This window comes from Hipposideros armiger, unplaced genomic scaffold, assembly GCF_001890085.2.
Source record: "Hipposideros armiger isolate ML-2016 unplaced genomic scaffold, ASM189008v1 scaffold_1302, whole genome shotgun sequence".
Classification (NCBI taxonomy): domain Eukaryota; kingdom Metazoa; phylum Chordata; class Mammalia; order Chiroptera; family Hipposideridae; genus Hipposideros; species Hipposideros armiger.
Genome location: NW_017732652.1, coordinates 5,812 through 29,689, shown reverse-complemented (window position 1 = coordinate 29,689; position 23,878 = coordinate 5,812). Strand labels below are relative to the sequence as shown.

General features: G+C 50.4%; 4 protein-coding genes across 6 annotated transcripts; 3 read left to right on the top strand and 1 right to left on the bottom strand.

Moving 5' to 3' along the window:
- The first annotated feature begins 47 nt into the window (after window positions 1–47).
- AP4M1 (adaptor related protein complex 4 subunit mu 1) lies at window positions 48–4,032 on the top strand. The gene is made up of 16 exons (XM_019633403.1): window positions 48–95; window positions 244–308; window positions 418–506; window positions 872–978; window positions 1,055–1,151; window positions 1,281–1,391; window positions 1,477–1,557; window positions 1,773–1,835; window positions 1,942–2,008; window positions 2,114–2,167; window positions 2,317–2,423; window positions 2,523–2,617; window positions 2,920–2,964; window positions 3,203–3,253; window positions 3,415–3,526; window positions 3,719–4,032. Exons 2-16 carry the CDS (start codon window positions 251–253, stop codon window positions 3,941–3,943), a joined length of 1,362 nt encoding a protein of 453 aa, XP_019488948.1. The 5' UTR covers window positions 48–95; window positions 244–250; the 3' UTR covers window positions 3,944–4,032.
- Window positions 4,033–4,136: 104 nt separating this feature from the next.
- On the bottom strand, window positions 4,137–12,938 carry TAF6 (TATA-box binding protein associated factor 6). 3 transcript variants are annotated; one of them, XM_019633400.1, is made up of 15 exons: window positions 12,683–12,938; window positions 8,844–9,068; window positions 8,656–8,742; window positions 8,370–8,523; window positions 8,099–8,155; window positions 7,878–7,997; window positions 7,501–7,646; window positions 7,318–7,395; window positions 7,111–7,212; window positions 6,822–7,004; window positions 6,502–6,576; window positions 6,252–6,377; window positions 5,447–5,620; window positions 4,974–5,168; window positions 4,137–4,683 (listed from the first exon to the last, which is right to left on the bottom strand). In XM_019633400.1, the coding sequence occupies exons 2-15, from the start codon at window positions 8,997–8,999 to the stop codon at window positions 4,303–4,305; spliced, it is 2,034 nt and encodes a 677-aa protein (XP_019488945.1). In that variant the 5' UTR covers window positions 9,000–9,068; window positions 12,683–12,938; the 3' UTR covers window positions 4,137–4,302. The 3 variants fall into 3 exon arrangements, with proteins under 3 accessions (XP_019488945.1, XP_019488946.1, XP_019488947.1); XM_019633401.1 differs by having other exon boundaries at window positions 12,243–12,747; XM_019633402.1 differs by lacking the exon at window positions 12,683–12,938 and adding an exon at window positions 12,643–12,662.
- A 53-nt stretch (window positions 12,939–12,991) lies between these two features.
- CNPY4 (canopy FGF signaling regulator 4) lies at window positions 12,992–17,629 on the top strand. Its single transcript, XM_019633407.1, has 6 exons — window positions 12,992–13,241; window positions 15,084–15,210; window positions 15,309–15,405; window positions 15,621–15,743; window positions 16,245–16,362; window positions 16,455–17,629. The coding sequence occupies exons 1-6, from the start codon at window positions 13,127–13,129 to the stop codon at window positions 16,610–16,612; spliced, it is 738 nt and encodes a 245-aa protein (XP_019488952.1). The 5' UTR covers window positions 12,992–13,126; the 3' UTR covers window positions 16,613–17,629.
- A 106-nt stretch (window positions 17,630–17,735) lies between these two features.
- MBLAC1 (metallo-beta-lactamase domain containing 1) lies at window positions 17,736–19,018 on the top strand. The gene has a single exon (XM_019633406.1). The coding sequence runs from the start codon at window positions 17,883–17,885 to the stop codon at window positions 18,696–18,698; it is 816 nt and encodes a 271-aa protein (XP_019488951.1). The 5' UTR covers window positions 17,736–17,882; the 3' UTR covers window positions 18,699–19,018.
- The last annotated feature ends 4,860 nt before the right edge of the window (window positions 19,019–23,878 follow it).

The window sequence follows — 23,878 nt, the reverse complement described above, 5'->3', positions numbered from 1 at the left end:
ACGTCGCCCAACACGTGACCGGCGCCGCTGCGTACGGGCCAATCCGAGAGGAGGCCCTCCGTTCCTCCCACTCGCCGCGGTGCGAGTGTCGGGAGGTACAGATTGGGCAAGGCAGGGTGGGCGCCGGGTTTCCCGCGTCGGAGGAGAATCGCTCTTAAAGGGCCAGTCTACGAGCGTCCTTTTGTTCCCGGGCCGCAGGGAGGGGCAGGCCCAACTTTCGCTGTCTCCTTGTCTACTCTCCAGGACGGCTATGATTTCCCAGTTCTTCATTCTGTCCTCCAAGGGGGACCCGCTCATCTACAAGGACTGTATCCTTGACCCACAGGTCCGTGGGGATAGGGAGGTTGGGCTGGATGGGAGTAGTGCCCCGGAGCCAGTCCGTGTCGCCAGCTCCTTAGCTGCCCTTCAACCCGTCAGTCCGCGGGGACAGTGGCGGCCGAGATGTGGCTGAGCTCTTCTATCGGAAACTGACTGGACTGCCCGGAGACGAGTCCCCGGTTGTCATGGTAACCACTGGGGTGGGAGTGGTACTCTAGGCAAGCTTGAGTAGGGTGGGTGCCTCCTCCCTCCCAAGGCTGCTGTCTTGAGAGCTTCCCCTTAGGGGGTACATTCCTACAAATAATATTAATGAGTGTACTGAGCGCTAGTTATTTAGCAGGCACAGCTTTTCACAAGTCTTAATCCTAAGCACCTCTGGGGTAGGAACTATTATTAACTCCACTTACACTTTGGGAAGCAGGGCTCCAGGGAGGTTTATAGTTCGCCCTGAGTCGCACTGCTGTGAAGTAGGAGAATCAGGATACCAGCCCAAGTCTCTTGGGCCGGTAAGCTCAACTCTCTTCCTGACGCTTCCTTCCTGGCTTTGCCTCAGCACCACGAAGACCGACATTTTATTCACATCAGACACAGCGGCCTCTATTTGGTGGCAACGACTTCAGAAAACATTTCTCCCTTCAGTCTCCTAGAGTTGCTCTCTCGGTGAGGAGGGCAGGGCTGGGGAGCTGGGCTTGGGGGTGTGAGAGGACAAGATGTACACTCCCTTCTTTTTCCTCAGGTTAGCCACTCTCCTGGGTGACTACTGTGGCTCCCTGGGTGAGGGGACGATTTCCCGCAATGTGGCTCTTGTCTATGAACTCCTGGATGAAGTGCTGGTAAGGTCCAAGGATTTTCCTTTGTCCCTGTTCCCTGAAGATCTGTTCCTCTGTTTGGAGGCTAAGTCCACTCCTTTTCACCCCTTTCCTCTGCTGGCCACCCAAAGACTGTTTTTCCTCCTCCCCTAGGACTATGGCTACGTACAGACCACATCCACAGAGATGCTGAGGAACTTCATCCAGACCGAGGCTGTGGTCAGCAAGCCCTTCAGCCTCTTTGACCTCAGCAGTGTTGGCTTGGTCAGTGGAGGAAAGAGGACCAGGAGGGGGAAGGGCTGACAGGGAGTGTCAGACCTGAGGACTGATTGCTTTGGGTGCTTTCCAGTTTGGGGCTGAGACACAACAGAGTAAAGTGGCCCCTAGCAGTGCAGCCAGCCGCCCCGTCCTGTCCAGCCGCTCTGACCAGGTGAGAGGGACGAAGGGGTTCGGACCCTCTGATTTTTTTCTGGGGCCCCAGAGTCCTAAGTTCCCAGCATATCTTTCCACATCCCTTAGATGTGGATAATCCAGTCCCTTCTCTTACCTTGTGTTCCCACCCCAGGGCCCTAGCCTCCACTTCCCTGTCCACTTTAGAACAAGGTTGTTCAGCCTCCAACCACCCAAATCTCCTCTCTTCCTCAGAGCCAAAAGAATGAAGTATTTTTAGATGTGGTCGAGAGACTATCTGTGCTGATAGCATCTAATGTAAGTTCGTGCCCCCATCCCCGGAGCTGAGGTCAGATGGTATCTGGTATCTGGGAAATGTATTGGGGAGGTTGCCTCTGGACATTAACCTCCTGGCCACTCTCAGGGCTCGCTGCTGAAGGTGGACGTGCAGGGAGAGATCCGACTCAAGAGCTTTCTTCCCAGTGGCTCTGGTAAGAAGCTTGCAGGTTGGGCCCAGGGTTGGGTTTGGGACAGGCTCCTTGATGGTATGTATGGTGGTATTTGATGGCGTTTTCTGATGTCCTTTTCTCTGACAGAGATGCGCATTGGCTTGACAGAAGAATTTTGTGTGGGGAAGTCAGAACTGAGAGGTGAGGAGAAAGTGGGTCTTTCTCTCCTAGGTATAGGTCACTGCCAGAGGTTTTGTGGAGAGAAGTTAGAGACAGATCCCTACCCCACCCCACCCGTGCTCTTCTCTCCCAAAATATGAGTTAGGAGAGGAGCCTTTCTGTCTTTCCAGGTTATGGGCCAGGAATTCGGGTGGATGAGGTCTCATTTCACAGCTCGGTGCACCTGGATGAATTTGAGTCTCACCGAATCCTCCACTTGCAGCCACCTCAGGGCGAGGTCAGGATGGGCTGGCTGAACATGTTCCATCTGCTCAGGGGAAGGGAGGCAGCTCAGGTGTAAGGGGACCAACCTGCCTCTGTTCCTCCCTGGTCTCAGCTGACTGTGATGCGGTACCAACTCTCAGATGACCTCCCCTCACCGCTCCCTTTCCGGCTCTTTCCCTCTGTGCAGTGGGACCGAGGTTCTGGCAGGTGAGACCATTTCCTCTGTTCTAGAACTTCTCTAGAACTCAAGCCAATAGATATATGTTCCCAAGTATTATTATGGAGGGATGGTGGTGGTAGTGGTATAGGATATGAGTTAGAAAAAGACACCCTCCTCCCAAGTGGACTCAGCCCCATGAACGCTAGTGACTAGTGGAGTTGGGTAGATTTCAGCCTTTCTCTCTTCTACCTGGGCACAACCAACACAGCCACACATGGGGGCCTTGGGTGGGGGATGGTGAGATGCCAGTAGGATATGGCCCAAGTAACAATATTATACTCTCACCTAGGCTCCTGGTTTATCTGAAGTTACGATGTGACCTGCCCCCAAAGAGGTACGAGTGGGGGTAGCCAAGACTAACTCAGCTACGTGGGTTAGGAGACAGGGCTGATACCTATTGCCTCCATCTTCAGATGCAGCCACCAGCCTCAGAATCCAGTTTAGTTTGAGGCTCGAGAGTTTGGGAAGGGGATTGGGTGGCCCTTGTGCTGTACTCCAGCTGTGACATTAATGAAGTGTGGGGACAAGTCATTACTTTCCTGGGGCTGACTCTATTCCTTTCACCTTTGCAGCCAGGCTCTCAACGTCAGGCTGCACCTTCCCCTGCCTCGAGGGGTGCTCAGGTTAGTGTGTGTTTAACGTGGCGGCTTGCTTGGGTGGTTTTACCAGCTTCCCTGGACAACAGGGTGGCACTGGGGAGGAAAGTGGACACTGTGGGGTGGAACTGGCCTGCCCCCAAGGCAGGTATGAGCTGAGCCCAGCACCTTTCCTCTCCAAACTCCAGCCTATCTCAGGAGCTGAGCAGCCCAGAGCAGAAAGCAGAGCTAGGGGATGGAGCCCTTCGCTGGGACCTGCCTCGGGTGCAAGGAGGCTCTCAGCTCTCGGGCCTTTTCCAGGTATTGGCTGCTGATTCTCTAAAGCCCTCTAGTCCCACCTCCATTTTTAGCCCCCGGACCCTCTCTGCCTAATGCAATTGCTGCATTGTTCCCGCCAGTGTGGTCAGCTTTCTGGCCCCTTGGCTTCCCTACCCACCTTCCTCTCCCTCTCTGTGCCTTAAGCACCTCTCTCCCTGCCTCTGCCTCTCACAGATGGAAGTCCCCGGCCTGCCTGGGCCTCCCAGTCAAGGGCACTCCACCTCAGCCCCACCTCTGGGGCTGGGCCCCGCAAGCCTCTCCTTTGAACTTCCCCGGCACACGTGCTCTGGCCTCCAGGTTCGCTTCCTCAGACTGGCCTTCAGATCCTGCAGCAACACCAACCCCCACAAATGGGTGCGACACCTAAGCCACAGTGATGCCTATGTCGTTCGGATCTGAGGCTCCCCAAATGAGGACATGGGCAGCAAATGGTCTGTGGTTGGGGAAAAGGATTATACTATCTATTCCAGCCTTATCGATTTAAGGCCCATGGCTATGGATCTGACTGGAAGAGTCCTAAGTCCTAGAGACCACGAGGGCTCAACAGGTTAGACCCTCCCATAGTACTGGTCACAGGAAGGATTGAGGTGGATCAGAACGTACAAATCAAACTTTTATTCTGAAAAGCTGGCTGTACAATATCTAAAAAGAAAGTTAAAGTAGGGGAAGCAGGCTCCTACTTCCTTCCACCTAGTAAGCGTGCATGTGTGCGTGTGTGGAGAGAATCTGAGGAAGAGATTGACAGATGTCTGACAGCATCAAGGTGCCGGCTGAGGGGAGCCAGATCCAGGGGGCTGGGAGCCATTAGCCTTTGGAGTCCCTGGAGCTGGAGGGGGGCTATCTCCAGCTTCCTGTTTTCCCCCACAGAAGGCACTGCCCCCAAGTGGGGAAGGGGCTGAGGATGGGGGAGGGACTGGGGAAGGATGGGAGGTGGGGCCTCCTTTGCCCTCCCCTGTTGGGGGAAGAGAAACCACTATGTACTTTTGGACACTGCCAGGGCCAGAAGGGGCAGTGCTGGGTGGTGCAGCTGTGGCGGTGGAGACCAGCTTGACAATGGGCTGCACGCTGGGGACCGTGGTGGTAACAGGAGAAGTAGTGGTAGAGCCTGAGCCAGGGGCTGAGGTGCTGAGGGACAGAACCTAGGGGAAGAAAGGAAAGGCTGTGCCTCTTGCCTTGTGTCCTCCCCATTCCCCAAGACTGGGGGAATACTTCACTTGCTTCAACCGAACTATTCAACCCCTGAGCCTTGCTCAGGAGTAGCTACAGCCTTGCAGGCCCTTAGGAAGTGCTCCTAGTTCCTGTCTTTGGGCCCAGAGGTGACTGGGCTCTACTCTGGGGCTCCCCAGGGTGCTCTGAGGTAACCCCAGCTCTTTCAGAGATGCATGGTGACATGCTCCCCACCATCCCTGGTCCCACACACTCCACATACCTGTTGGGTGGATGAGGCGCTAGAGGATGACATTACAATAAACTTAGTTGGAGGAGGGGAAGGCTGAGGTGGGGCAGCTGCTCGTGCAGACACCAGTGTCTGGACAGGCAGTGCAATGGAGCCAGGGACCTTCAGCAAGCCAGGGGTCCGAGGGCCAGGCTGAGGGGCCTGTGAGAGGGTCAGCGTGGGCCGGGGCTGTAGGAAAAAGAGGCAAGAAGAAAATGTCAACATCTATGAAAAAGAAGGGCTCCTCTTGCTCCTCAATCGGTCTCACTGGGGTTGAGGGACTACCCTCCCCCAAGACTGACTCAGAGGGCCCTGATTTTACACAGTTCATTCCTGAGCGTGGGTGTGTCTGTGATTCCTGCCCTGATGGGAACCATGGCTGTATCCCACCCCACCCCCATTTTTCTTCATTTCACCTTACTCCTCTCCACTTGGTCACCCTTCCTCCGCCCTGCAGTGTCACTGACCTGAGTGATGGTCAGAGTGGTCCTATTGACCTGTTGAGCCTGCAGAGCAGCTTGGGCCCGGGCCTTGACCACATGGGAGCAGAGGAGGGGTCCAAGGGACCCAAATTCTCCCCGATAGGCATCCTGATTGTCAGGCGGTGGGCGCAGCTTTGCCAGAACAGGGGCACAGTGTTTCTGCAGAGAATGCAAAAAAAAGCCAGGTAGAGGGAGGGCCAGGTAGAGGGTGGACTGGGACGCTCAAAAGATTGGTGAAGGGGTGAAAAAGGATATTACCCATCATTTCAGTATGTTCCTCTTGGAGACCAAACTGTTATTTTAGTATGTTCCTATTGGAGGTCAAATTGCTAGGATAGCATTGTGTGCAAGGAATGCTGTGGGGTTTTTTTTCATGAGGAAACACAGGCACCAACTAGTGTGAAGAGAACTTGCTGAATACCCTGGTAATATCTAAGGGGTAGTTGGTCTATAGGGCATTTGCCTTGCACAGAAAGGGCCAGAATGATGCGGAAGCGTCCAGGGCAGTGTAGTCTAGAAGTCACAGGCTGAGGTTAGGACCTCTTATTTCTTACTTAATCCCTTTGTGCCTCAGTCTTTCCATCTGCAAAACAGTATTAGACTGAGGTGTGCTCTGAATAAAGGAGGCAAAGGTGGGATAAGTGAATAAAAGATACCGCATGATTGCTAAACACTGCACGTGTGTGTGTGTGTGTGTGTGTGTGTGTGTGTATGTGTGTGTGTGTGTGTGTTGGTAGGGAGTGGGGGATTAGTGGGAAGAAGTGGAGGGAGGGCAAGGGGCTCTGGTCACCAGGAGGAGGCTCTGCACGTGGTCAGCTCCGATGCGGTCAATGTTGCTCAGCACAGGGCCATCCAGGACACTGCGGATCCGTTCCCCCTCCTGCTGCAGCCGGGGCAGAATCAGAGTCTTAATTACCTGTTGGAAAGGAAGGGGAGAAGCCAGGGCCCTGGGGTCACCAGAGGGCTTCCCAAGTGGAGGGCTCTTGCCCACTATGACTTCAAGATGCCTCCTCCCCCAGTGCATCCCCCTGGGGCCTGACATCATGTCCCAGCTCGGCCAGGCCTGCGATGGAGCCATAACGCGTGGTCCACGGTGTCTTCTCATCCACCCAGCTCTGTAAGGGGATGGAAAATAAACTCAGATAAAGGGGCCTGAAAGGACCCAAATCTCTTATAAACACTTTCCTTGTAGATCACTAAGACATTGCAGATACATATGGCTCCAGTCCCACTCCCCCGGGCCTCTGCCCCTTGTTTTCAGAGTCCTTTCCCCCACTGGTTTGGGTGAATCTCTCATTGTCATGGTGACAACCCGAGGTAGAGATGTGAAAGGGCCCTGTTCCTTGTTCCCCTGGCTCACCTTGGTGAAGGTCTTGGTGATCCGGGACTGGATGTTGTTTGTGGTTGTGCTGAAATGCTTGCAGATCTGGGCTACCAGGCGGGCAGCAAAGTCCCGGAGTGCCCAGTGATTGTCCACATCTGGCCGCAGGCACAGCTGTCTGCTCACGATGCAGGTCATCACAGCTGGAATCAACTCATGAACCTAAGGGAGAAGTGCCAAGTCAGCTAATTCTGAAAAATGGCTTCCTGTTGATGGCAGTGAGATCCCTGAACTCTGGGATGAGAGGTAGGTGGGCAGGACCACTCACGTATTTTTCTAGATACAGCGTAGGGTTATCCATCAGTGCCTTCACCATGCGCATCAGGTAGATGAGCAGGGCCAGGTTGTTCTGCACCACGTTCACACGGACCTATAGGAGGGAGAAGTGATAGGGCAGGGAGATCCGTTAGATGAGCATCCCCTCCTCACCCCATGGAACCTCATCCTCAGTCCTGGCCTTCCTTAATCCTCTCACCCCCTCTGAGATGAAGGTGCTGAATCTTGGCAGCATTTGATAGAGCCCCGGGTCTGTTGCAATGCTCTGAAGAGCTTCCTGTGGGAGGAGGGGAATGAGTAAAGTGGAGACAGACACCATGGAAGGAATTTGTGGGGCCTTCAAGAGGAGTCTCGGTGTAAAGGCAGGATGGTGGGGCCTCACCGCTCTCTTGGCTTCACATGACCCCACACAGGCTTCGGTGATCTCCTTGTAGTACAGCTGCTGCTCCACAGACAGCTCATGGATACTTCGAGGCTTTAGTCGCAAAGGGCCCCCCTCCAGCAGGGGTGGTGCCTTCTTCTCTTTCCCTGTGTGAATTGGGAAGACAGGTTTGAAAAAGAGCTCCAGAAGAGGCCTCAGTACCAGACAAACCTTGACCCTCCACTCCCCCACTTAGGGAGACCCACTTCCATTAGGCTGCCAGATCCCTTCTGAGGCTCTGGTCTGAGGTCTCGCCCCTTACCCTGACCTCACCCACTTTACAAATGACCATCTGGCTCTGGGGCAAGAGTTGACAGGCCTGGTCTAGCAGTACTGACCTTTGCCATCAGCTGGAGCAGCCCCCTGACCTTTGCCTTTCAAGGGTCCATCTTCCTCCTGGCCTGGCTTTGCTGACTTCAGGGGTTCTGTGGCCTCAGCCTTCTGCTGCTCTTTGGGAGCTGGTGGGAAAGCAGCCACAACAGGAGTGTCAAGAGCGGTAGATGTAAAGGAAGGAGGAAAAGTGATATAGAGAGCGGTGGGCTCTGGGCATGGAGGTTACCTGGGGGTGGGTTCTCTGGGATAGCTGGCTGGTAGCCTTCAATGCTCAACCAATGAGCTGTGAGGAAGGAAGGTGTCAAGTTGAACTGCTGGACATGGACACTAGGGATTCACTTCACACTAAGGAATGTGTGTTTTCAATCCTGTTCCCACTTCCTGCAACTCACCAGGGATCTCACACTGAGGGTTTCTTCCTTGTGAGCTTCTTCAAACCTATATGCATTGCTCCCCCTTTCCCTCTTCCCCACCACCCTGCTCTCCTCTCCTCCGACCTTTGAGGCAGACGTCCAGGGGTACCCGGGGCAGAGGGGTATTGATGATGTCGCTCAGGTCAACCTCCTTCTCCTCGTAAAAGTAAAGCTCCCGGCCCCCACCAGAGGCAAACCGGAAAGGAATGAACTCCTGAGCGTGGAAGCCATAAAGTGGCTAAATCAGGAGAGAGAGAGACACACGGATGAGAAGGGAGCCCGTGGAGACGTGGCTGAAGGCAAATGCAGAGTCTGGGAGGAATGCTCTCACCACCCTGCCCCCCATCTCAGTCCTGGGTGTCCAAATCACCTCAACATTCTTAAGCTTCAGTGCGTAGTCAATGTCACTGGTGGTGAGCTTCTGCCGCTTCCCCATGTGCATGAACTTCAAGGCGTCCTGAGGTGGGAGAACCGATGTCAGCCCAAGACCCTGAGGAAGAAGGGGGCCTGGGCAGCATCCTCAATACAATGCAGGGCTGGGTAGAGGGACCAGGCTACCTGTGCAATCTCCTTGATGCGGTAGCTGACTTCATCTGTCAGCAGCTGGCAGGTTTCCTCCTGAATCTGGGCAATGCCCATCGACTCGGCCACCACCTTCATTGACTCCGAAGGCAGCACGGTATTGCTGAGCTTCAGCTTCTTCTCCTCAGCCATTCTGGAGCCCCTCCTCCCTCCGTTGAAGGATGATGCCCCCAGGGTGGAGAGATGGAGAGATGGGAGGCCCTGGCAGAAGGATAGGGGAAGAGAGAAAAAGAAACGTCAGACCCAAAGAAGAGGGGCTATCTGGTCAGGAGAGGTCACAACAAATGGAGGGCAATGGGGATGTGAGGGAAGGAACTCAGGGGGGTCTTCTGTCCATCTCCACATGAGTCAGCACTGGGTATAACAGAAGGAGGTAGCAATCGAATCCAACTCAACATAATTTATTGAGTTCTGGCAGGCACTGTGCAAGTGAGGTACAAAATGATCTCGACTCTCAATTTAAATCCCAGTCCTAGCACTCACTACCTAGCTGTGTTACTTGGGCAGATTATTTAAATTGTCCCAGCTTTGAGTTTCTTCTCTGTAAAATGTGGAAAACACTTTTTTCCTAAAGTTGTTTTGCGGATACCTGCATCTCTCTTGCCCCTTCTTTCATCATTATTCATGCCTGACACAAACACAATATTGGTTAAATACAATCCTCCCACTCTGAGCCTATATACCCACACAATTCAACGTGATGTGAAAAACATACAACCATCATGACCAATTCCCACTTTAAATTAATGGCCATAAACTTCAAGTGGGCCCTTAATGCTGCCAGACAATCAGATATACCTCTATGCTCTCAGTCTCTCTCTTCTATGTGACACCTTTTCTCCTTCCTCACTTTCAGCCATCAGAAGGGACCTCCACAGACTCCCACTACCATTTCTACCCCCAAGTAGCACCGGTGCCCACATACTCTGCCTTCCCACTTGTTACTATAAACTGTTCATGCCAGTCACCAACTCAAGCATTGCTCCAGTATTTCTCCCATCTCCTTGAATCATCAATTTCTCAACCTACCAGATCATTCCCATCAGCCTACAAAATGCAGTTATTTCTCCCATCTTAATAAAACAAAACAGCGGTATATATACAGTAGAATATTATTCAGCCTTAAAAAGGAAGAAAATTCTGACACCTGCTACAGCATGGATGAACCCTGAGGACATTATGCTGAGTGAAACATGCCAGTCACAAAAGGACAAATATGCTATGATTCCACTTGTGTGAGGATCTTAGAGTAGTGAAACTCAAGAGTCAAAAAGTAGAACGGTGGTTGCCAGGGGCTGGAGGAGGGAAGATGGGAAGTTATTGTTTAATAGGTACAGAATTTCAGTTTTACAACATGAAAAGAGTTCTGGAGATGGATGGTGGTGACGGTTGCACAATAAAGTGAATGTATTTAAGGCCACTAAACTACACTTAAAAGTGGTTAAGATGATAAGTTTTATGTGTATTTCACCAAATTATATATTTAAAATTTTTTTTTCTTCATCCCATTTTTTCCACATGCTATACCCCATTTTTGGCTCCTCCTTGCAATGAAACTTCCTAAAAGAGTTGTCTTAACTTTGTTTCTAATTCCTCTCCTCTCTTGGACCTACTCCAATCAGGCTTTTGACCTCACTAGGTCCCTGAAACCACTTAAGGTCACTGATGATGTCACAGCCAAATCTGAGGCCCACTCTCCGTCCTCATCTTCCTTAACCTCTCAGCAGCACATGGCATAGCTGACTACTCCCTTCTGACAACTTTCTTTACTCCACTGCTGCACTATATCACCTTCCTGGTTTTCCTCCTACCTCACTGGCCACTCCCTCTCATTTTCCTTTACTGGTTCTTCTTCCTCTTATCTGCTTAATGTTGGAATGTGCTGGACTCAGTCCTTAGTCTTCTTCTGTAGCTACGCTTACTTGCTTGGTGACTTCAACCTCTGTTTTTAGTATCCCTTCTAGGCTGATGATGGCCAAATTTATCCCCAGCCGAGTGTTCTTCCTAGCTCCAGGCTTGTATATCAAACTGTCTACTTAAAATCTCCACTAAAACTGAATTCCCGATCTCCCCCTCCCCACTTGCTCCAGACTCAGCTTTTCTTGTCTTTGTAATGCCACCATCCATCTAGGAGCTCATTCTTTATGTGAGCCCTCACATCAAATCCACCAGGCGGCCCGACCTGATTCCTGTACTCCCACTCCATGGTCTCGTCCTCAACATCTATCATCTGGGTAACTTCAAGAGCCTCCTGATAAGCTCTTCCTGCTTCCACCCCTGCTTTCCTACATCTATTCCCAATATAGCAGCCAGAGTGATTCTGTCAAATTATAAACCAGATTGGGTCATTTCTCTGCTCAAGCCCTGTAATGGGTCCCCATGTGCCATCAAGTAAAACCCAAAATTCTCATTATGATCTACAAGGCCCTACATGATTTGCCCTCTCCATTACATCTCTGCTCTCCTTCCCTTCCTTCTTACACCTTGATCCTGCTTGCTATTCAAAACTGACAGGCATGCTTTTGTTTTATGGGTTTTGCTGTTCCTTCAGCCTGGAGTGCTCTTCCCCAGATGTCAGCTTGGCTGCCTATTCCTACCACCCTATTTTACTTTACCCCACCCCCACTCTGCTTTCTCCCCCCCACCCCCTACGGCATTGAACATCTAATATATACTGTATTTTTTATTGTTTATCACCACCACACACATCCCTTCCTGCACTATGTAGACATAGATCTTTGTTATGTCCACTGATATATTCCAAGACCACAGACAGTTGCCTGAGACATTGTAAATAATGCATATTTGTTGAATAAATGAATGAATTATGAGGCTTGGAGATGTATGTGCTCAATACATACTCAGTATCACTATTAAGATGAACAAAATACAGGCCCAAGTTTGAAAATCTACTTTGTGGTAAAAAGAAAAGTGGCTTGCTTGAAGCTGGCATTAGGAAGACTAATGTCAAGTGTTTAGGACTGGGGCGGCCGGCTAGCTCAGGTGATTAGAGCGCAGGCTCATAACACCAGGGTTGCTGGTTCGATTCCCACAAGGGCCAAGGAGCTGCGCCCTCCACAACTAGATTGAAGACAACTACTTGACTGGGGGCTGATCGGTCCTGGAAAAACGCCCTCCACAACTGGATTGAAACAACTACTTGACTTGGAGCTGGTGGGTCCTGGAAAAACACAGTTCCCCCAAAAAATTTCTTTAAAAAAAATGTTTAGGACTGACTGCGGGGTGTAGGTGGGGACGTGATGGAGGGGTGGGAAGATGGAGGCAAAAGAATTTGGTTCTTCTCAAACCATCCCAGATCTCCTCTCCCACTTTTGTAAGTCTTATCTGCGGGGAACACATTTATTCAACACATACTCTGTGCCTGGAGCCGGGTATACAAGAAGCGGTGGTGTCCCAGTTTCCTGGCGAACTCCTACTAATCCTTCAATACCCTGCAGTATCCTCTGCCAGTAAAGGCTCATAAAACACGTGAGGGCTTCAGGAGCCCCTCTGGTCAGTGGAGTCTGCAGGAAGGCTTCACAGAGAAGGGTTACTTGAGCTACATCTTTGTAGATCCCTCTGCAGGGAAGTGGGTCGAAGATTCCCAGGCAATGGATCCAGTGCGAAAGCAGCAGCAGAGCCCACCTCATCCCCCAACATCCCTCCAACGCAAATACACAGAGCCCACGCGCACGAACACACAACCAACCGTCTTCCTCCAGGTCCCCACACAGGCACGTCAAAGGGTCTACCCCCAGGTACCACTCAGACCCACCCCCGCCAGCCGAGCGCCCCGCGCAGGAAAAGACTCTCACCGCAGCCAAAGCGCCGCTCACCCGGCGCTCGGCGCCATGTTGGCCCCGCCCCCTCCCGGGAGCAGGTCCTGGCAGAGATGGGGAGCAAGTCACTGCCCCTTCTCCGAGTCGGAATAAGTTCTTTAGGCTCACGGCCTGAGACGATATGAAAAAATTCTGTTCCGATGTCTACGTGTAAAGAGCACAGCCCCCTGCTATAATTACTTCTGTTTATCTCTTCCACTACCGGGCGACCAGGACCTTCGGGAGGCGCCACAAAACCGAGGCGGGGACGCCCTGAACACAGGGAGGCCCCACCCCTTCTTGGGCGGGCACTGCGCATACGCTTCCTGTTCCACGCTAGATTAAAGTTACTGCTGGCCGCCTTGGAATTTAAAGGGCCCGCAGCCTTCCTGAAGTTGGTTTGAAGGCAAGGGGTGGTTGGTTGTGGACAGCACTTCTGTCATGGGACCTGTGCGGTTGGGAATGTTGCTTTTCATTTTGGCTGTGTACGGTGCTTGGGCTGGGACGCCGAAGGAGGAGGACGACGACACAGAACGCCTGCCCAGCAAATGCGAAGGTATCTGAAGGGAGTAGCCCTTATTTGCATCCCTCTGTCCCATGTACTTTGTCTGGATCGGACCAGATGGACTGAGGAAGGTTCTGGCGGAGTTGTTGGAAATTGAATGGGATCAAGGGAGGGAACCCACAGCGCGACCCCAAAACTATGGCACTACAATTCCCATGAGACACCCATAGAGAGTCCGCTTTTTCTGGCTGGCTTATGGCCCAATGGTTTGTGGGAATTGTAGTTCAGGACTATCTGTGCAGGGTCGCCCACTCTACTGAGCATCTTCAGTGTGTGTGTGTGTGTTTCCCCTGCCACTGGACCAAAATCTGGAAAACCTGCAGGAGCGGGGTGTGACACTCATACCATGTGGACATCTGCTCCACCTCAGCAGAGACGCTCCCAAATTACAGGTCCCACGCTCTCCTGAGGGAGTTTAAAGGTGAGTAAGTCAGCCCTGGAAGCTCATAAATAAAAGAGGAGGCCACATAGCTAGGAGAGGTTCCCCATAGTGTGAGGCTTTGCAAAGGTTGTGTACTGTATGGATTTTACAGTGAACAGCGTCTTCTGTGGCCCAGCTCAGAGGGGTCACTTCGGAGCTGAGTAATTGAGTGCTCTGGTTCTCTAGTTTGTTGCCTTCCTGACATTAATTTCTTCCCTGAATTATTTTACCCTTAACCTGAATTTCAATATCAGTGTTCCTCAAGACTTGGTCCCACCCTTCTCCCCCGACAACTGTCAGTTTTTCTAAACATATATGCAATCTTGTCCTTGATCCAACACCGCTGCAAGCTGCCTGCTGTTATCAGACTACAGCCCATATTTTTTAGGGCAGAGCATATGTATCTTTGTTGTATGCCCCTACCTTTCTTGCATTTCCGTACCCCAACTTCCATCCCCAAAGTGCCCATGCTTAAGCCACACTGAACTTCTTAGTAGTCACGGAGCTTGCCTTATTTTTTTGAACCTCTGTGCCTTTGCATGTTGTTTTTCCCTTTGCCTGGAATGACCCTCTCCCTTCTGTATGTGGTTCTTCAAGATCCAGTTCAAATGTCAGCTCCTTTGGAAGTCTTCTTTCTTATCTGTCACCTCCAACCACATTGTAAGCCGTTGGAGGGAAGGAGAGTACCTGTGTCTCCCAGGTCCTAGCGTAGTGCCTGGCACATTTTAGGCACTTTTGTTACTTGCCTTTGTGTTTAATTCACTTGGCACTTCTGTGTAGGCCACTCCCTTTCTTGGGACCTATCATGTGCCAGGTCACATGCTAGGTGCTGGAAAGACAGTGGTGGAATAGATGCAGTGCTCACCCTTAAGGAAATTGCAGCCTAGTAGGAAGTCAATATGTGAACATTGAATGAATTTTGCATTTCCTAATGAGATTATGTATCTTGGTCTTAACCCCTAGTGTAGGGTCCATCACACCATATTGTTGTCTTTTATCTGTCCCCAACTACATTGGTAGTGTCCCATGGATAGGAATTGTGGGTCTTATTGCTTTCTGTATTTCTATTGTGCATCCAGAAGGAGCTCAATAAATAATTGCAGAACAACAGCAAAGAGTTATACAGTGCTCACTATGTGCCAGGCAGTATTCTAAGGGCTTTCCATAGACTGATTTGTTTAATCCTGACCACACCCCTATGAAGAGATACTATTATTATATCTATTTTAGAGGTAAAGAAACCAAGGCACAGTAGGATTGTCACACAGCTAAGTGGCTGAGTCAGGATTGCAACCCAGCTAGGCTGGCTCCAGAGTCTGCACTGGTAACCATCATACTCTGCTGCCTTTGCTCATCTGCAGAATGAGTTGCTGGTGTGTTTGTTTATTTCTCACATCCCCTCAAACATCTAGTGTGTAAGCTGTTGAGCCTGGAGCTACAGGAAGAGCTGAGTCGCACTGGCCGATCTCGAGAGGTGCTAGAGCTGGGGCAGGTGCTGGACACAGGCAAGAGGAAGAGACATGTCCCTTACAGTGTTTCGTGAGTCCTTCTTGGTGCTCCTCCACCATCCAACCCCCAAAGGAGCCCTGGGAGCTCGTACAATATTCAGGGAGTCTTTGTTTTCCCTCTTCCCACAGAGAGACAAGGCTAGAAGAGGCCTTGGAGAATTTATGTGAGCGGATCCTGGATTACAGTGTTCATGCTGAGCGCAAGGGCTCACTGAGATATGCCAAGGTCAGACTCTTCCCCAGGGCAGGATCCTACTTCTCAGACTTGTATCTTCTGGGGCCCAGCTCCCCTAGCTCTCGAGTGTCCCCTCCATTGTTAAGACTGCCTCATCTCACCCTCATGGAATTCACCCAAGTCTCCAGTAGTTGACAAATCTGATACATTGGAAATGGACAGAGGTGGGTAGTGAACTGGGCTGATCCCAAATTCCCATCTCTTAGGGGCAGAGTCAGACCATGGCAACGCTGAAAGGCCTGGTGCAGAAGGGGGTGAAGGTGGATCTGGGGATCCCTCTGGAGCTGTGGGATGAGCCCAGCGTGGAGGTCACATTCCTCAAGAAGCAGGTAAGATAGGATACTGCAATGACCAAGGAGGTGTGAAGGGAACCTGAAAGGGGAGTTAGATCCTAGGGAGGTCTTTCCCTGAGCAGGGAGAAGGGGTGAGACTGAGAACTCTGCCACTAATTGCAGTGTGCCCAGGAGCATATCAAGAAGTAATAAGGGAGGCTAATAATACGTACTACCACTTACCAAGCACCTACCATGTGGTAAACTCAAGGCCACATACATTTCAGATGCCTCATTTTACCTTCACAATAACCTGATTACCATTTTCCATTTTACAAGCAAGGAGCTGAGACTCAGAGTTTAATAACCTACCTGGCAGAGTAGGTGCAAGTATATGATTGTTGAATGAATGAGGATCACACATCTAGTAAGCCAAGTTTAACCTTCTGGCTACCTGCCTCTCTAAGGTGGGGCGGGGAGACAGGGAGTGAAGAGCAAAGAGGAGGGTTTCCAAAGCCCAGCAAAGCAGAGACCCTTTTGACCCTTCTACTTGACCAGTGTGAGACGATGCTGGAGGAGTTTGAAGACGTGGTGGGAGACTGGTACTTCCACCATCAGGAGCAGCCCCTACAGCATTTTCTCTGTGAAGGTCATGTGCTTCCAGCTGCTGAAACTGGTAAGTGTGTGCGCTTGCCCCTTTCCTGCCAGGCAACAACATCCCCTACCCACAGGACCACAGTCTAAATTGTTTTCTATTACCCAACCTAGCGTGTCTACAGGAAAATTGGACTGGAAAGGAGAAGATCACCGATGGGCAGGAGAAGACAGAAGGAAAGGAGGAGCAAGAACAAGAGGAGAAGGAGGAAGAGGAAGGAGAGATGACCAACACACCAGGCCACTCCAAGCATGACCCAGAGGATCTTTGACCTTTGCTTTTGATCTCCCAGGAAGGGGCAGGGGTCACAGAGAAGAGCACTCTGCAATCTGAGTTCTCCCTGCCCCACAGCTTTAAGGGTGATGTTGTGAGTGACCCAACTCAGAGCTTGTAGCTGTTCTCTCCCATCTGGTCTCAGGCAGGATCCTGATGGTACAGCATGGTTATAGGAAGAAAGGTGTGTGCAGTAGGTGAAAGCCCTACCCCAACAGATGAGCTCTCTGCTTGCCATCTAGCTCCTTAACTGTAGGTTTGTGTGGTGACAGTATTGAAGGCTTTCCCCTTTGAATATCTCTACTACTACCCCTCACCACCAGAGGTCAGCGATGGTATAGGAGTTGTGGACCTTGGTAAGGTCACTTTGCCCTTTTTTTAGACCCAGAGGGTATTCTCTACGACATATACACTGTCTGCATCCAGACTACATGACAACAAACTTAAGGACACTGGATGGGGATGGGGTTATGTTGGTAAATTAGGTGGAGTAGATACTTTATTAATTTTACCGAGGGCCCACCACATAATTTCACAGGTGCCAAATTTTCTATATCGCTAGTAAACTTAAAAAAAAATATATATATATATATATATATATCAGCTGGGTCCAAAGTTTCAAACAACTGCCGTACACACAGCATAGCTGGCCGATGTGGCAGTTCTCAGAAAATAGGGTTGTTGGCCGCCACCCTGTTAGAAGCTAGTAGTGCTTTGTAATGTTACCGAAGGAGGCTGGTAGGGAAAACACGGCCGAGGCCCGTATTCAGGCTTGGGTCTGTGCAGGCCCTGTCTGCGCATGCCAGAGAGTGCGCGGGGATTAAAACTCAGCGTGCGATGCTCCCCCAGCCGCAATACATGGATTTACGGGAGCTCGCAAAGGTCAAAATTCTTCGCGCTTTTCCGATTTCTGTTCTTTCCTCGGAGTGAGGCAAAGCCCAAGAGAGACGATAAAACTAGGTCCAAGGTAAAGAATGGCTTCGATTAGAGCGACGAAAATAAAAAGTACATCCTCTGGGGGGTGATGAGTGGACCTACCACGCTAAAGGAGCGGGGCGGGGGCCGAAAACGCTGAAGTATGGGTGGATTAACGCGGAAGAAAAGGTTGGGCGGGTACCATTTTCGGATCCGTAGTGGGCGATACCATCTTAAGGGTGCGAGGGGGTGTCAAAAAACAGATTTGGAGGTGCCACTGGACCGAGGCCGGGGGCGTGTTGGAACCCGAAGGTACTGGACAGTCGCCCACAGCCCCTTGTCTTTCTCCGGCCATGAGCAGTCTACTGCGGACCGAGCCGCTGCGCGGGGAGCTCCCTCTGCGAGTGCCCGGCGACTCCTACTCTGTGGTGGTTCTGCTGCAGGGCTACGCGGAGCCCGAGGGGGTTGGCGACGCGGTGCGCGCCGACGGTTCCGTGACCCTTATCCTGCCCGGGACATGGAGTTCGGACTCCAGCCATCGAGAGGCCCTGTCCAAGGGCGGCGAGGCGAAGACGGCCCTGGAGGAGGCAGCCCGTGGCCCCATCCTTGTGGACACTGGGGGCCCCTGGGCTCGGGAGGCTCTCCTGAAGGCCCTTGACGGGCAGGGAGTGAGTCCCGCAGACTTGACTCTGGTGGTAGGGACTCATGGACACTCGGATCACATCGGGAACCTGGGGCTGTTTCCCGGGGCGGCTGTGTTGGTCTCGCACGACTTCTGCCTCCCCGGAGGCTACTACCTCCCCCACGGGCTGGGTGAGGAACGGCCTCTGCGGCTGGGGCCGGGACTCGAGGTGTGGGCCACGCCGGGCCATGGCGGCCAGCGGGACGTGAGCGTGGTGGTGGCGGGTACGGCCCTGGGCACCGTAGCGGTGGTGGGTGATGTGTTTGAACGCGATAGGGACGAAGACTCGTGGAAGGCGCTAAGTGAAGACCCGGTGGCCCAGGAGCGGAGCCGGAAGAGGGTCTTAGGCACTGCTGACGTGGTCGTGCCTGGTCACGGAGCTCCCTTCAGGGTTGTCAGGGAAACCTGGAATCCAGAGACAAAGGGTCCAGGTAACTGCCGGCAGAATCCCGTGGTCGTAGACAAGGAGCCCATAGTGCACGGATAAGCCCTGGAAGAGACTGGACTCCTGTCAGGGAAGCTCCCCCTTCCCCCCAGCCAAGGACTGACGTCCAGGACACTGAAAGGACCCCGTCAGCCAAAGTTAGAAGAGTCAGGGTGGTAACTACCAGCCTTTCCAGGAGGCCGGTTTTCCAGCGAGGTCAGGTGCTTCTGCCACTGCTGTCATCAGTATCTACTTTTGCAAACAAACTAGGACCAAGGACTCGATCAGCTGCGTGCCATCTCTCCAGGCTCCATTAATAAAATGGGAGAATGTTCTTGGGAGAGTCTTCCCAAATAAAAAATAGGAAACTACATTGAAAATCACACTGCCCTATTGTAACTGTGAAGCATTAATAGTGATAATCATGCAAATGTAATCAACAACTGCAACACTTTGGCTAGTTGCTTATTTCTCATGAAATGCATGTTGCTGAGAGAAAATTCAGGGCATAGAAGTAACACCTTAGTCATTTGACTTTCATTCATTCAGTCAGTCATTGAATATTTAACACCTGCAATGTCTTGCACTGCTCTAGGTCACGGGAATACAGCACTGAGCAAGCTGGACAAACTCCCCGCCCCTCCTGGAGAATAGATTCTATTGAGACAATAATAGTAGTAAATCAAATAATTACAAATTGTGGTTAGTGATAGGAGAAAAAAGGCTGGGAAGGGGATAGAGTGCTGGAGTGGGAGGGTGGTCAGGGAAAGCCATTGAGGAGATGATGTTTGATCAGAGAACTCAATGAAAAGAAAGCCAGCTATATGAGTATCTGGGAGAGGAGGCTTCAAGGCACAGGAACAGTACATATGAAAGGCCCTGAGGCAGGACAGCTTGACCTGCTTGAGCAGCAGGAATCCATGGGGTTGGAAGAGTGGCAGTAAATGAGGGTGCAGAGTTAGGCAGGGCCCCTGTGCAGGGCCTCATGGCCATGGTAAGGGGTTTGGATTTTTACTGAGAAACCTTAGGGTTTTGAGCAGGCTAATGACCTGGTCTCGTTTATGTTTTAAAATACTTTCTGAGTGAAAAATGGGTTGGAGTGAGCAAGAACAGAATCAGCTGTAGTTAGGAAGTTATTGTAGTCTTCCAGGGGAGAGAAGTTGATGGCACCTGCCCGTATCCCAGAAGTCCTATTATGACTGAGGTCCTCTTCACAACTGTCCCAGTCCCCAAGCCCTCTATCCACACAGCCCCAGGACTGACAGAAGCACTCAGGTGGGGTAGATGAAAGAAAGGAGGAAGTCTACCTTGTGGATGACAAGCTGCCTGTGTGACTGCTGTTGGGCATGGCCAGGCTAGAGGTCATTTCCCAGGAAAGGCCACACGGAGGTCAACAAAGGCAGCTCGGAGGAGCTGGTTCAGCTGGAAGGTAAACTAGCCTCTGCCACACACAGACTTGTAGCTGGTGTTGACCAGCTTGAGGACCACAAGAGTGCAACCACAGCTGCCCAGATCCCTCAGTCATCAGATAAAGAAGGATGCAGGGAAGGTGGTAAAGTGGGCCCCAGCACCACCATGGTGTGGAGGCCCCCTGCCAGGCCCCCCAGCTCTGGGGCCACGGAGTGCAGGGAGGCCACTGGTGTGTGGAGGGAGCGCAGGGACCAGCTATGGGCCCACCAGTACAGCGCCATGACCCGAGTGATCTCCACGGCCATCAGAGGCCCTGTCTGATATGTGGCATGTAGATCCATCTTTAGGGCTGTGGGGAGGAAGAGAGGTGAGGTCAGGAGTTATTCAGAGCTATGCACTATGATTGTGTACAAATATAAATTCCAGTCCTTACTTTCCAGAACATAGGTATTCTCATAACTCCGGCCTGGTCAGGGCAACACATCCGACTGGCTGCACTGATGTCTCCAGGTTGGACGGGTCACCCAAGCTAGTCCAGTCTTGGTAATGTTAGGATTTTGCAGGAGCTAGTGGAAAAGAGTCTAGTTTCTTCCTGTAAGACTGATGTGGGAGGATGGAACATCTTGCCACCTTCTTGGAAGAGCCCACTGCTGCTGGGCCACCAAATGGAGACAGAATGAAGCTAAACAGTAGGGGGCAGACGTTAGCAGTTAAGAGAAAGAGACCTGAGGACAAGTTTGAGCCTTGAAAGTCAGATCTACCACTGAACTCATCAACCCCTTTTCTGCCTAAGCTGCTTTGTATTTTCAGCAGCTTGCAGTAAGAGGAGTCCTGAATGGATGCAAACACTGATGCAAATGATCCATTAGAGAGAGGCAGTGAGGGCAGTGTGGAAAGAAGGTTGATAACGGAATAAGATACTAGGAAGTTGGGCCCAGAGTGTACTCTTAGAAGTTTCCTTCAAGCTTTTTTTTTTTTCCTTGCTCTTTTCTTCCTTTCTTTATTTCTTTTTCTTTTTTTCTTTCGTAAAAACTCTCAGGAAAGCTTGACCTATATGATTAGATTCCTCTACTCACAAATATTCAGTGGCTTCACATTGCCTGCAGAATAACCCAAACTTCCTCTCCTAGTCCTTTTCAAGTTGAAGTCTGATCCAGTTTGACTGGACTGCCTGCTGCCTTCCAGATAAGCCCACATCTTCCTTCTCTCCTCCAGGCCTTTGATCCTATTCTCCCCCTGCTGTCTTCTCTTTTCTCCACCATCCTAACCATCCAGGCTCAGCTCAGCTCATCACTTACAGAAAACCTACCCTGATTTTTCTAACCCAACTTTAAATTCTTGTAATGAATTCTCTGTATTATTCTCTTAGCATTAAATAATGCCTGGTGTTGGTCATTTTTTTGAGAAATATCCTCTCTTCATGGTGCCCCTTGAGAGCAGAAACTATGCAAGATACTTCTCTGAATGCTCCAGAGCTCAGTGTTTCGTCTATAAATGCCATGAAATAAATATGAGGTTGGACAATTAAGTTCGCGAACTCATTCTAGAAAAAGTGCTGCATACCTCATTGCTGAATATCACTATGGTCACCTTTGAAGTACTCCCCTTGGGAAGTTATGCACCAACGCCAGCGCCTAGTCCACCCTTCAAAGCAATTGTGGAACTCTTTTTCTGGAATGGCCATCAGAGCTGTCATTGTATTACCCTTGATATCCTGAATATCGTCTAAATGTCTTCCTTTCAATATTACCTTTACCTTCGGGTAAAGAAAGAAGTCATTGGGGGCCAGATCAGGTTGAGTAGGGAGGGTGTCCAAATACAGTTGTTTGTTTACTGGCTTAAAACTCCCTCACAGACAGTGCCATGTAAGCTGGTGCATTGTTGTGATGCAAGAACTGTGAATTGTTGGCGAAAAGTTCAGGCCGTCTAACGTTTTGACGCAGCCTTTTAGCATTTCCAAATAGTAAACTTAATTAACTTTATCCAGTTGGTACAAAATCATAATGAATACTCTTTCATATAAAGAAAGGTTAGCAACATCATTTCAACAAGTTCACAAACTTAATTGTCAGACCTCGTACATGCTGTTCTGATCTAGTTTTCTATAATCTGTGACCCAGCTCTGACTCCTTGTCCAGGACTTAGGTGTCTGTCCAAGCCCATACTCTGAGAAGTTGCAACATCCAGTCCACTTTGCAAGCAAAGGGGTGTTTTTCAAAGCCTGCCCTGTTCACCTCTTCCTTCATGAGGTTTCAAGTGTCCTACCCTCTCCTGTCACGACCACTCACAGGGCACAGTGTTTTGCAGATACTCCTTCCACTGCCGTAGCATGGAGCCCCCATCATGTGGACCACATGGCCAACCGGGCAGCCTAGGATGTTGTCAACATTGAAGAAGAAACAGCTGGAGCAGGATAGCAAGTGCCCCATATCTCAGTGGTAGAAGCCAGAGGGTTTGGGGGCCAGGAACCCAGGGAGGTATGAGTTCCAGGGGCCAGGGCTATGGGGAAGGAGAAAAATATAACAGGCTAAATAGTAAAAAGGTAAAATTTATTGAGTGTGCCAGGTGCGTGTACTATAACCATTCTCTTGAAGTAGATGGAAAAATTAAGTGACGTGAGTTAGTAAACATCAGAGGAAGCATGTGAATGAAGGCTTCCAGATGCTATTGCCCATCCCATAACTACTCTAGGGAGAGGCTAATTCCAGTTATGGGCATAGCCCTTTAGGTCGGCAAGCCTTCACCCCACACCCACCTAGGTGATCTAATGGGATGCACTCACCCAAGCTGCTCCTTCTCTTGGCTGCCATCTGGCTCTGGATCAGAAAAAGGCCCTGAAGCAGAGCTTTGTCATCACATTCCTAGAAGATAAATGTATGAAAGGAATGAAGACTTGATGAGGGGCTGAAAGCTTGAGTTTATGTAGGAGGCTATTATTCATAATTTTTACTATGACTATTTTAAAAAAAGATTCCAAGTGGCTACCATAGATATATGTATACAATAGAGCATAATTAAAATAAAGATTAAAAGGAAGATTAGAAACCAGGTATAAGGTGAAGATAATTTTACCAGGAACTTAAGAATTTGATCAGGATACTTCCAGAAAATGAACACTACATTTGGCCCTAAACTGCCTAACAACAGATCACACACACACACACACACACACACACACACACACACACACACACAAAATGGGTTTTGTAGTTTTGCTTTTCTAGTAGGAAACATAAGAGCTTGTTTGGAGAGAAATGTTTTTTTGAGTTTACAGTCTAAGAGGATCAGGGAGTGGATGAAAACTCAGACAAAAGGGTAATTATGAATATGCTTTAAAAACTGTCTAAACAATGAGTGAATGGTGTATCAATTAGCTTTTATTGTACAACAAATGACCCCAAAAAGTAGTGGTTTAAAGCCACATTTATTATTTCTTACAAACCTGTGATTCATCTGGACCTCCTGGGCTGCAGCTGAGTGGTCTAGGATGGCTTCAATCACGCATCGGGAGCTTTACCTGGAATTTGAGGGTTGACTGGGGCCTCTCTCCATGTGTTTTCTCAATCCCCAGTAGGCTAGCTCAGGGGTCGGCAAACTTTTGAGGTGAAAGAGCTAATCCTGTCCCTCGAAGTTTTGCGAGACCTATAAAACAAATGAAATCACCATTATGTGAATAATATCCTTTAAAATTTTTATAAATGAAACTATGATAGTTTTATTTTCATTTTCAATTTTACTTCAGAGCCGCATGTACGTACCCAAAGAGCCGCATGTGGCTTGCGAGCCGCAGTTTGCCGACCCCTGGGCTAGCTCATTCTTGTTCACATGGTGGC

What these genes read in the sequence shown, in the direction of transcription:
- TAF6 (XM_019633400.1), bottom strand. Translation starts at nt 8,999, where the DNA reads ATGGCTGAGGAGAAGAAGCTGAAGCTCAGCAATACCGTGCTGCCTTCG. An exon ending in CCTGGACGTCTGCCTCAAAG is followed by an intron (nt 8,156 to 8,369) that starts GTCGGAGGAGAG and finishes CCTTCCTCACAG; the next exon opens with CTCATTGGTTGAGCATTGAA. An exon ending in GCACCTTCATCTCAGAGGGG is followed by an intron (nt 7,213 to 7,317) that starts GTGAGAGGATTA and finishes TCCCTCCTATAG; the next exon opens with GTCCGTGTGAACGTGGTGCA.
- AP4M1 (XM_019633403.1), top strand. Translation starts at nt 251, where the DNA reads ATGATTTCCCAGTTCTTCATTCTGTCCTCCAAGGGGGACCCGCTCATC. An exon ending in CCCGCTCATCTACAAGGACT is followed by an intron (nt 309 to 417) that starts GTATCCTTGACC and finishes TCAACCCGTCAG; the next exon opens with TCCGCGGGGACAGTGGCGGC. An exon ending in CTCCTAGAGTTGCTCTCTCG is followed by an intron (nt 979 to 1,054) that starts GTGAGGAGGGCA and finishes CTTTTTCCTCAG; the next exon opens with GTTAGCCACTCTCCTGGGTG.
- MBLAC1 (XM_019633406.1), top strand. Translation starts at nt 17,883, where the DNA reads ATGAGCAGTCTACTGCGGACCGAGCCGCTGCGCGGGGAGCTCCCTCTG.
- CNPY4 (XM_019633407.1), top strand. Translation starts at nt 13,127, where the DNA reads ATGGGACCTGTGCGGTTGGGAATGTTGCTTTTCATTTTGGCTGTGTAC. An exon ending in TCACATTCCTCAAGAAGCAG is followed by an intron (nt 15,744 to 16,244) that starts GTAAGATAGGAT and finishes CTACTTGACCAG; the next exon opens with TGTGAGACGATGCTGGAGGA. An exon ending in GCTTCCAGCTGCTGAAACTG is followed by an intron (nt 16,363 to 16,454) that starts GTAAGTGTGTGC and finishes TACCCAACCTAG; the next exon opens with CGTGTCTACAGGAAAATTGG.